This window comes from Colobus angolensis, unplaced genomic scaffold, assembly GCF_000951035.1.
Source record: "Colobus angolensis palliatus isolate OR3802 unplaced genomic scaffold, Cang.pa_1.0 Scaffold135, whole genome shotgun sequence".
Classification (NCBI taxonomy): Eukaryota; Metazoa; Chordata; class Mammalia; order Primates; family Cercopithecidae; genus Colobus; species Colobus angolensis.
In genome coordinates, this window is record NW_012114433.1 from 3,357,917 (window position 1) to 3,369,549 (window position 11,633).

Sequence of the window (11,633 nt, forward strand, 5' to 3'; positions counted from 1 at the left end):
TCTCGGCCTCCCAAAGTGCTGGGATTACAGGCTTGAGCCACCGCGCCCGGCCAATTTTTGTACTTTTAGTAGAGACGGGGTTTCACCATGTTGGCCAGGCTGGTCTTGAACTCCTGACCTCAGGCGATTCACCCATCTCGGCCTCCTGAGGTGCTGAGATTACAGGCGCGAGCCACCGTGCCCGGCCGAGGACAGTCATTTCTAAGAGCTTCTTGGGTAATGATGTGCAGTAAGGATTGGGAGGCACTTCTGCACAAAGCATGCTCTACATTAATATTCTCCAAATTTAGAATAGCCTTGGGACTTTTAGTAATACTGATGCTTGCGTCCACCCCCAGGAGTTCTGATGCAGTTGGCTTGGGGAATGGGTTGAATGTTGAGTTTGTTTGTTTTTTTTTCTTTTTTTTTTTTTTTTTTTGAGACGGAGTCTCGCTCTGTCGCCCAGGCTGGAGTGCAGTGGCCGGATCTCAGCTCACTGCAAGCTCTGCCTCCCGGGTTTATGCCATTCTCCTGCCTCAGCCTCCCGAGTAGCTGGGACTACAGGCACCCACCACCTCGCCCGGCTAGTTTTTTGTATTTTTTAGTAGAGACGGGGTTTCACCATGTTAGCCAGGATGGTCTCGATCTCCTGACCTTGTGATCCGCCCGTCTCGGCCTCCCAAAGTACTGGGATTACAGGCTTGAGCCACCGCGCCCGGCCTGTTTTTTTTTTCTTGAGGCGGAGTCTTGCTCTGTCACCCAGGCTGGGGTGCAGTGGTGCAATCTCGGCTCACTGCAACCTCTGCCTCCTGGGTTCAAGTGATTCTCCTCCCTCAGCCTCCTAAGTAGCTAGGACTACAGGCAAGCACCACCATGGCCAGCAAATTTTTGTATTTTTAGTAGAGGTGGGGTTTCACCATATTAGCCAGGCTGCTTTTGAACTCTTGACCTCAGGTGATCTACCTGCCTCGGCCTCTCAAAGTGCTGGGTTTACAGGCATGAGCCACCGCGCCTGGCCGAGGTTTTTGTTTTGAGACGGGGTTTTGCTCTTGTCACCCAGGCTGGAGTACAATGGCACAACCTTAGCTCACTGCAGCCTCTTGCCTCCTGGGTTCAAGCCATTCTTCTGCATCAGCCTCCCCAGTAGCTGTGATTACAGGCACGTGCCACCACGGCTGACTCATTTTGTATGTTTTAGAGATGGTGTTTCACCATGTTGGCCATGCTTGCCTCGAACTCCTGACCTCAGGTGATCTGCCTGCCTCAGCCTCCCAAAGTGCTGGGATTACAGGCATGAGCCACTGCACCTGGCTGGATGTTGAGATTTTTTAAACTCCTGGATGATTCTGATGTGCAGGCAAATTTTGGAACTATTCCTCAAATATTTAACTTTTGAGGGGCTGCTTGCTCCTGAGTTCCAAACACTTAAAAACATTTACAAGTTTTTACTATTTGTTTTAAGAAAGCCAAGGAGTTGACTTGTTTTGTTTGTTGATAGCCAAGAAATATTTTTCTTCATGGCCCTGATCAGCAAGTAAAAATAGGAGACTTTGGTCTGGCCTGCACAGACATCCTACAGAAGAACACAGACTGGACCAATAGAAACGGCAAGAGTAAGTTTTTGGTTTTGTTTTGTTTTCTTTGCATAAGCAAAAGACATGGTTGCACATGTTAGTATTTAAAGAGAATCATAAAGATTTAATAGCAAAGATGAGATAAAGATAAAAAGCAACCGTCGTTCCCTTAGGAGCTACACTGCTTGCTCATAGTAAATGTTATTTAATGTTGACAATGCTAACACTGCAGCGTTTAATATGTGACTTTTGAAATGATAGGAACACCAACACATACGTCCAGAGTGGGTACTTGTCTGTATGCTTCACCTGAACAGTTGGAAGGATCTGAGTATGATGCCAAGGTAGTATTTGTTGCTTTCTGTCCTCTCATTCAACTTATTTGGCAGTCGTAAAGAACAAACAGTACAGGGCCGGGCGCAGTGGCTCACGCCTATAATCCCAGCACTTTTGGAGGCCGAGGTGGGTGGATCACCAGAGGTCAGGAGTTCAAGACCAGCCTGGTCAACATGGTGAAACCCTGTCTCTACTAAAAATAAAAAAATTAGCTGGGTGCGATGGCAGATGCCTGTAGTCCCAGCTACTCTGGAAGCTGAGGCATGAGAATCGTTTGAATCCAGGAGGCAGAGGTTGCAGTGAGCCAAGATCACACCATTGCACTCCAGCCTGGACGACAAGATCAAAACTCCGTCTCAAAAAAAGAAAAAAAAAAACAAACAGTACAATGAAATGCAGAAGCTCTGTCATAGAGATGTTTTTGGAGATAACCGAGTACTGTAGATTACTAACTGGCTCAAACTGCCCTAAGAAGAAAGCTCACTTTTCAGTAGAATCTGTGTTGCCTACTTTACCATTTCAAAATCCACAGGTGTCACACATTGTTTTTGTTTGTTCATTTGTTGTTGTTGAGACAGGGTCTTACTCTGTTGCCCAGGTTGGATTGCAGTGGTGTCATCATAGCTCATGGCAGCCTCCAACTCCCGGGCTCAAGTGATCCTCTCACCTCAGCCTCCCGTGTAGCTGTGACTTCAAGAGTTGTGCCACCACACCCAGCTAATTAAAATATATATATATATATATTTGTAGAGATGGGGTCTTGCTTTGTCCAGGTTGATCTCAAACTCCTGGCCTCAAATGATTCTCCTCCCTTGGCCTCCCAAGTGCTGGGATTACAGGCATGAACCACTGCACCTGGCCTAAATCAATTTTGAAATGAGCTTTCCCTTTAAAACATCACGGTTCACCTCAGGACGCTAGACTTCACGGAAGCCTGTGTTCAGTCAGCCTTTCTTCTGATTGATTTTTTTTTTTCAGGCTTCGGTGAATAAACGCCAAGGGGAAGCCTGCCCCTTGACTCCCCTTGAAATAGAATGAACGTGCTGTAAAGTTTGAATCCCCATTGTTCCTTGAAGAAATGCTAAAATCCATTTTTCAAAACAACAGCCTAGTAAAATTTTCTTCCTTTTGATGGCTCCTTGAGCTTTTCAGTGATTGGGAAAGAGCTGTCAGAAAAAAATGATGGCTGCCCCTAAAATCTTGTCTAGTGAAGACCTTTCTAAAAAAATCTATTTTTAGGAGTAGTATCACAGATTTTATGCAGTTTGTTAAATGTCACCAAGGACACTTGGTAAGTATGAGTGGAGGCAGAGGTGAGACCGGAGGAGAACCCGCGACCCACTGTGGCTTCCCCGCAGCTGACACTAGCAGGTGTGAGCTCATGTCCCTCTCCCTGGGTCAGGCCTGGATTGTTATGGGGTGCTGAAGACAGTTGTATGGTCGTGACTGCTGTGGGTGGGGATTATCCCTGCCCTCCACCTGACCATCCATTCTGCGTGCCCACGGATGCCCCTTTTTGGAGTCGTGAAAGTCCCTGTCTCTGATGAGCCATCCTGCTCTGTTCCCTTCCTTGTGGGTGACTGTATATCCTCATTCTTAGAAACCCTCTCCTGTTTGGCGGGTGGAACACAGAAATGGAAACGTTCTTCTCACTCTGTATTTCACTACTGAGTTCCCCCTTTTTTTCTTTTTCCAGTCAGATATGTACAGCTTGGGTGTGATCCTGCTAGAGCTCTTTCAGCCATTTGGAACAGAAATGGAGCGAGCAGAAGTTCTAACAGGTTTAAGAACTGGTCAGTTGCCGGAATCCCTCAGTAAAAGGTGTCCAGTGCAAGCCAAGTATATCCAGCACTTAACGAGAAGGAACTCATCGCAGAGACCATCTGCTATTCAGCTGCTGCAGAGCGAACTTTTCCAAACTTCTGGAAATGTATGTGCTTTTGTTTTTCTTGGTCCTGGAGTGAAGGTGGTTTTTATTTCCTCTCTTGGGGAAGCAAGGGATGGGTGGTGCCCCTGGAGGCTGGGGCTGGAAGAGCCAGATGATGGTTCTGGAGGCGGGGCCTATTTGTTCTCATCCACTTCCTGCCACTCACCTGCAGGGCATGCTCACAGGACTCACTCCCCTTAGGGTAGCAGCTCTGGCCCCAGCAGGCACAGGAGGTATCTGCTGGTGTTCACAAAGAGGAGTGGAGGGCTGGGGGCCAACCCCACAGCTAAGGCCGGGTAGGAAAGCCTCCTGAGGCCTGGTGGGTGTGACTCTTCCCCAGAAAGGCCAGAGGGGCCCATCAGGTTTGCCCCTTCTGATGGCTGGGCCTTTAAACGTCCATGTCAAAGTCTGACTCTTCACCACCTGCCTGCTGTTCTGGGCTGTCTGGGTGTCAGTCGGGGGCTCATCACTGGCAGGGCTGGTGAGCCCTGAAGTGGTGGTTAGGTCCCCTCGAGGGTGTTTTGGTCACTGATGAGTTTAGCGCTCTGTCGGAATTTCGGGTTGTAGAAGATCCTGGAATCTCCCCGGGTCGTGCTGAAGAGTGTGCCCCGGGGGGCTGCTGCCGTCCCTGCACAGTACACAGCCACTGCGGACCACCCAGGTGAGGCAGGTGTGGGGGTCTGGCTGCAGCTGCTGCCCTGGACATGGTCTCTGTACATGTTTTTTTTTTAATGCTGAGGAAAATTATGAAGCTTAAAATAGAATTTGTTTAAATTGTGAATCCTGGCCGGGCAGGGTAGCTCATGCTGTAATCCCAGGCATGGGATTTTGGGAGGCCGAGGTGGGAAGATTGCCTTATGTCAGGAGTTCGAGACCAGCCTGGTCAACATGGTGAAAGCCCCTGTCTACTAAAAGTACAAAAATTAGCTGGCCATGGTGGTGCACACCTGTAATCCCACCTCCTCAGGAGGCTGAGGCAGGAGAATCACTTGAACCCGGGAGGTGAAGGTTGCAGTGAGCCAAGATCACACCACTGTACTCCAGCCTGGGCGACAGAGCGAGACTCCGTCTCAAAATAGTGAATCCTATTTCAGTGAATAGTCGAGCTTAGACTCATATTTGTGCAAACAAAGTATTTAAACCCATTCTCAGAGTTCTCTGACTGTATCAAGCACTAGGTTGAATGCCAGTAGCATGCTTGTATTCACTGTCCACGTAAGCAGGTCGACTCCCTACCACCTGTCTACTCTAAGAGTTATAAACACCAGGCGCGGTGGCTCACGCCTGTAATCCCATCACTTTGGGAGGCTGATGCGGGCGGATCATGAGGTCAGGAGTTCAAGACCAGCCTGACCAACATGGTGAAACCCCGTCTCTACTAAAAATACAAAAATTAGCCAGTTGTGAGCCACCACGCCCAGCCACATATGTGGTTTTTTTTTTTTTTTTTTTTGAGACGGAGTCTCGCTCTGTCGCCCAGGCTGGAGTGCAGTGGCCAGATCTCAGCATCTCAGCTCACTGCAAGCTCCGCCTCCCGGGTTTACGCCATTCTCCTGCCTCAGCCTCCCGAGTAGCTGGGACTACAGGCGCCCGCCCCCTCGCCCGGCTAGGTTTTTGTATTTTTTAGTAGAGACGGGGTTTCACCGTGTTAGCCAGGATGGTCTCGACCTCCTGACCTTGTGATCCACCCGTCTCGGCCTCCCAAAGTGCTGGGATTACAGGCTTGAGCCACCGCGCCCGGCCCTAGATGTGGTTCTTAAAACCAAGTATAAACATTTATCTTCACACATAAAGGGGATTTTCTAATGCTCAGTTAAGACAGCTATTAGAGACTACAGTTATTTAGTATTTATGGTAAGGATTTCTACTATCTTGCAAAAGTTTTTTGTATAAAATGAAACCTTGGCTGGGTGTGGTGGCTCATGCCTGTAATCCCAGCACTTTGGAGGGTTGAGGCGGGTGGGTACTTGAGGTAAGGAGTTCAAGACCAGTCTGGCCAACATGGCGAAACCCCATCTCTACTAAAAATACAGAAACTAGCTGGGCTTGTACGAGAGCACCTGTAATCCCAGCTACTTGGGTGGCTGAGGCACGAGAATAGCTTGAACTGGGGAGGCACAGGTTGCAGTGAGCCGAGATCATGCCACTGTACTCCGGCCTGGGCAACAGCAAGATTGTCTCAAAACAAACAAAAAACAGGTCCGGGGGGAGAAACAGTCCAGGCGTGGTGGCTCACGCCTCTAATTCCAGCACTTTGGGAGGCTGAGGCGGGCAGATCACTAGGTCTGGAGATTGAGACCATCCTGGCTGACATGGTGAAACCTTGTCTCTACTAAAAATACAAAAAATTAGCCAGGCATGGTGGCAGGCGCCTGTAGTCCCAGCTTCTCTGGAGGCTGAGGCAGAAGTATGGCGTGAACCCGGGAGGCGGAGCTTGCAGTGAACCGAGATCATGCCACTGCACTCCAGCCTGGGCGACAGAGCGAGACTCTGTCTCAAAAAAAAAAAAAAAAAAGTAGTAAGTTATTTTAATGGAGTTTAAAATATTTTCTCCTTACAGGTTAACCTCACTCTACAGATGAAGATAATAGAGCAAGAAAAAGAAATTGCAGAACTAAAGAAGCAGCTAAACCTCCTTTCTCAAGACAAAGGGGTGAGGGATGACGGAAAGGATGGGGGCGTATCTGTCTAACCTTCCTCAGGCTGTATCTGTAGGATGTAAGTGGACTTAACTTTTAAGGTAGTTAACTGGAATGTAAATTTTTAATCTTCATTAGAGTATCGTTGGTATAATTCTTAGCTGTATTTAGTAAGCCTTTATAAGACTTATTAAAGATGTCAGAGTGCCCCAAGCTGGTGCTCCTTCCTTTCCTGCCTCACAAGCTCCTTTTCCTGAATTTCCTACCTAAATATCACCATATGCGCAGTCTCTGAAACAAAAAACTTGGACCTCATCCTCAATTATTTTCTCCTTTCAACTCTGTTGACCCTCTGTCTGGTCTTTCTCTAGAAGGTTCTACCGCAGAAGTTGACGTGTGCCCCTGTCACTGCCCAAGCCCAGGCCTGCACATACTCACTGGACTGTTCCAGTTTTGACAGCTGCCAGTCTTCCTACCCCTTTTGCACTGCAGCCGAAGTTCATTACTTGAAAGACGCCTGATCATTTCATTCCTTGGCTCCAAACCTTCTGCTGCCTCTAAGATAAAAGCTCAACTTCTTAATAGTGTAGAGTGTGCAACTTGCAATGTTTTTTTTTTTGGGATGGAGTCTCTGTCGCCCAGGCTGGAGTGCAGTGGCGTGATCTCAGCTCACTGCAAGCTCCACCTCCTAGGTTCACACCATTCTCCTGCCTCAGCCTCCCGTGTAGGGGACTACAGGCGCCCGCCACCACACCCGGCTAATTTTTTTGTATTTTTAGTAGAGACGGGGTTTCACTGCATTAGCCAGGATGGTCTGGATCTCCTGACCTCGTGATCTGCCTGCCTCGGCCTCCAAAAGTGCTGGGATTATAGGCGTGAGCCACCACGTCCGGCCGCAGCTTCCAATCTTTTTATCTGTTCTCTCCACCTTCAGTTTAGCGTCATTCCAAAACCACACCCTTACAAAGCTTTGTACTCCTCACCCCAGATGATCTCCAGGCAGCTCAGATCTCTTTCCCGCCTTTGCCCTGCACTGTTCCCTGGTACTTCCTCCTTTATTGTAGCACTCAACTCCCCAGCCAATCTGTACATCCCTCAGAGGCAGCGATCTGAAGAAGTGATTTTTGAATCCCAGAAAGGGTCTGCCATGGAGTTGGCAGTCATCACGGTAGATGGCATATGATTTTGCTGAATTTTAAATAAAATGAAAACCACAAATTACATGATGCTTTTATTGACATTTGACAACTGGCCTAAATAAAAAGACTTTGACTCTAATACAAGTCCCCTTACTGATAATAGGCATGAAAGAGCACCATTCTTAAAATCTAAACCTTTTAAAATCGGTAACGGAAATTCACTTAAGGAGCTCGAGGGCCGTGTTAAAAGGAGCCAGGTTTTCACAAGACCTCATCCACCTCTGCACGTTGGCTGGCACTGTCACACTGCAGCCTCCGGTCTGTTGGAGCACAGACCACAGCACCACGTCTGCTACGGTGAGTTCATTCCCGGCGAGCCAAGGGCTCTTCCCAAGAGCTGAGTTCATAGAACGGAAAACAGCAGATTTTTCTTTACTGCTTCCCTCTTTTAACTGAAAAATCGCAATATCTACCCAGCTATCTATAAGGGTTGCGTTGACAGCATTATGCTTCTGGCCAAACAGAGAAAACAAGAAACGTGCAATGTTCCCTTCTCCTTCGATGGGGCACATCGTCTGGACGCTGAATTTCATCTGCGTCTTTCGCACTGAAAAGAAAAAACACACGCGAGGTAGCATCACCAGAGCAGCCCTGTGAGGGAAGTACTCGCACAATGGGGAAGGGGACAGTCACCAAACACCATAGACTGATGATACGGGAAAGGGTGTTTTCAATAAGAACATCACATTTTCAGTGAGTCTCTTAAGATGCTTAATACTGAAAAAGGTTTAAGTGCAAACTATGTTAACAAAGTAACCAAAAAGCCATTCCTGGTATTTGATTATGACAGTTCTGAAGCTGGAAGGGACCTCAGACCACCTGCTCCAATCCCTGCTGCCTAAGGATTTGGGGGCTGAGGGCTGGAAACCCAGGAGTTGCATCTCCCAGGCTCTTGGCCTCATAATCGCTTTCTTTGAGGCTGAGGGCAGTTAAGGTATGAATGACATGAACTTGCTTCCTTCCATATCAACATAACCAGAAGAGGCATACATCTGTGGGATAGTGAGTACCTGACATCCTATCTTTATATGGCCATATGAGAAGATAATTTCAATGTCCCTATGATAGTAAGTTCTAGAATGGTAAGGCAAGATGGCTGTGATAGCCATGACTCCCCTGCTTTGCCTGGTTGGACAGAACCCCCTTCCTCCAATGCTCACAATCCCCCCTTGAGCTGGGTCTCACTCAGAGACCCTAAACTTTGCAGAGGAACAAGGGCATCTTTGCGGTGCTTCATCTCTGCTCCTCCTCTAGAAATACCCCACAGGCTTTCTAGACTTAGAATATCTGACCTGATACAAATCGCTGTATGGCCGGTATGCCACACAATGTCCTAACCCCTTGCTGCCTCGTATCAAAACCATGTTGCACATCTCATCATACAGTACAGCTGACCCTTGAACAGTGTGGGGGTTAGGGGCACTGACTCCCCACTGCTGTGCAGCGAAAATCCACATAAAACTTTTGACTCCTCCAAATCTTAAGCACTAACAGCCTACTATTGACGGGAAGCCTTACCCATGACAGTTGATTCACACACTTTGTATGGTCTATATATCATATGCTATATTCTTACGATAAACTTGAGAAAATGTAAAGAAAATAATAAGGATGCTGGGCATGGTGGTTCACACCTGTAGTCCCTGCTGCTTGGGAGGCTGAGGTGGGAGGATCACTTGAGCCCAGAAGGTTGAGGCTGTGGTGAGCTGTGACCGTACCACTGCATTCCAGCCTGGGTGACACAGCAAGACCCTGCCTCTTAAAAAGAAAATGATAATGAATTTACTATTCATTAAGTTGAAGCGGATCATCTTAAAGGTCTTCATCCCACTGTCCTCATGTCGCTAAGAGGGGTTGGTCTTGCTGTCTTGGGTGGCAGAGGTGGAAAGGGAGGCAGGAAAGGAGGAGAGGCAAGCATGGTGTAGCTTTAGGGAAATACATCATAATTTGTCTGACTGTTTGCCTTTTGATTTCTCTAAAAATAGTTCTATGCAGCATGAACCCTTCCACCGTTTGCTTTAGTTTCACTGCTTGTATCATAGAAGACTCCAGGTCATAAAAGAAGTCAAAAGCAGCCTCGAATGATCAGAAGCCTTCTCCCAGACTGTCTAATGGAAATCTGCTTTCCAGCCCGGCTTCTCCTAGGTCTTCTTCCTTAACATCTGGCACTGGCTTGGAAACACTTCTTCCCATTAAGCTGTCTTATGTTAACTCTTCTGTGCAGTGTCTGTCAGCCCTTGAATTTCTCCAAGATCTGTACCCTGAAACTCTTCACCACCCACTTTTGCCCCATCTGTGATCTATTTCATGGTTTCCTTGGTTGTCGTAGATCCTATGAAGTCACGCACATCTGGACACAGGTTTCTCCAGCAGGAATGTACTGTTTCACCGTGATGGCTTTCACAGCTTTGTATACAATGATGGCCTCTTCAATGATGTAATCCTTCCAGACTCTTCAAGATGTTCTATCAGGGTTCTCTCTCTTTTGCTTTTTGTTTTGAGATGGAGTCTTGCTCTGTCACCCAGGCTGGAGTGCAGTGGCAGGATCTCACTACAACCTCCACCTCCCGGGTTCAAGCAATTCTCCTGCCTCAGCCTCCCAAGTAGCTGGGATTACAGGCATGCCCAGCCAGGGTTCTCTTTCACAGCACTGACAATTCTTTCATAGAATACTGTGTGTAATGAGCCTCAAAGGTTCTTACGACTTTTTGATCCATGTTGTGTTAGGGGGCAAGCAGATGGCTTTGACACCCTTGCTGTTAACTCATGGGGCTCTGAGTAACTGGAGCACTGAAGAACTTTCAAAGGTGTCCCTTACTGGCAAGGTACATCCTGACTTCAGGGACAAGGCACCAATGGAATTAATCCAGAAAAAGGGTTCTTGTCCAGGTGTTGTAGAACCAAAAGACGAGCAGCTGTGTTTATCTTTTCCTGTGAAGTCTTGGGTGTTAGCAGCTTTACAGGTAAGAGCTCTCCTGATCATAAACACAGCTGCACCTGCACAAAACAGGAGGGTTAGCCTAGCACTCCCTGCCTTCAATCCTGGGACTCACTTTTCTTCTTTACTAATAAATGTCCTTTGTGGTTCCCCGCCCCCACCCCAGATTAGGGCAGTTTTGTCTGCATTAAAAACATGTTGACACAGGTATCCTTTCTCCTCCATGATTTTCTTAATGGCATCTGGGAACTTGTCTGCTGCCTCTTGGTTAGCACAGAAGCTGCTTCTCCTGTGATCTTGACATTTTTAAAAGCCAAACCTTTTCCTAAAATTATCAAACCATCGTTTGCTGGCATTAAACTCTCTAGCTTTAGATCTTTCACCTTCCTTTGGCTTCAAGTTGTCATATAATGACTTTGCTTTTTCTCAACTCATAAGAGAGTCTATAGGTATGCCTTTCTAACAGGAATCCTGCACCCCACATAAAAGCTGCATTTTCTTTTCTTTTTTTTTTTTTTTGAGATGGAGTCTCACTCTGTATCCCAGGCTGGACTGTACTGGCAAGATCTTGGCTCACTACAACCTCTGCCTCCTGGGTTCAAGCGATTCTCCTGTCTCAGTCTCCCGAGTAGCTGGGACTACAGGTGAAGGTCACCATGCCGGGCTCCTTTTTGTGCTTTTAGTAGAGATGGGGTTTCACCATATTGGTCAAGCTGGTCTCGAACTCCTGATCTCAGGTGATCCACCCACCTTGGCCTCCCAAAGTGCTGGGATTACAGGAATGAACCACCGCACCTGGCCAAAAGCTACGTTTTCAATACAAGATAAATAGGTATTTTGTAAAAAGTGCAAGGTTTTTGCACCTCTTGGTGCAGCTATAGTGATGCCTTCATGAATTTCCCTTTTTTTTTTTTGAGACGGAGTCTCGCTCTGTCACCAGGCTGTGGAGTGCAGTGGTGCAATCTTGGCTCACTGCAACCTCCACCTCCCAGGTTCAAGTGATCCTCCTGCCTCAGCCTCCCGAGTAGCTGGGACTACAGG

General features: G+C 47.6%; 2 protein-coding genes across 5 annotated transcripts in view; one reads left to right on the plus strand and one right to left on the minus strand.

Moving 5' to 3' along the window:
• The window catches only part of EIF2AK1 (eukaryotic translation initiation factor 2-alpha kinase 1), a 40,639-nt gene extending 32,909 nt beyond the window's left edge, over nt 1–7,730 (plus strand). Inside the window, 5 exon segments of the mRNA XM_011934406.1 lie at nt 1,478–1,592; nt 1,815–1,897; nt 3,586–3,819; nt 6,377–7,062; nt 7,355–7,730. Of these exon segments, the coding sequence (XP_011789796.1) occupies nt 1,478–1,592; nt 1,815–1,897; nt 3,586–3,819; nt 6,377–6,508 (564 nt within the window). The 3' untranslated portion in view covers nt 6,509–7,062; nt 7,355–7,730.
• Nucleotides 7,671–11,633, minus strand: part of AIMP2 (aminoacyl tRNA synthetase complex-interacting multifunctional protein 2) — a 16,283-nt gene continuing 12,320 nt past the window's right edge. For all 4 annotated transcript variants that reach the window (XM_011934385.1, XM_011934388.1, XM_011934387.1 and 1 more), the window contains one exon: nt 7,671–8,201. In XM_011934385.1, coding sequence (XP_011789775.1) covers nt 7,813–8,201 — 389 coding nt within the window. In that variant the 3' untranslated portion in view covers nt 7,671–7,812. The remainder of the gene's footprint in view (nt 8,202–11,633) is intronic.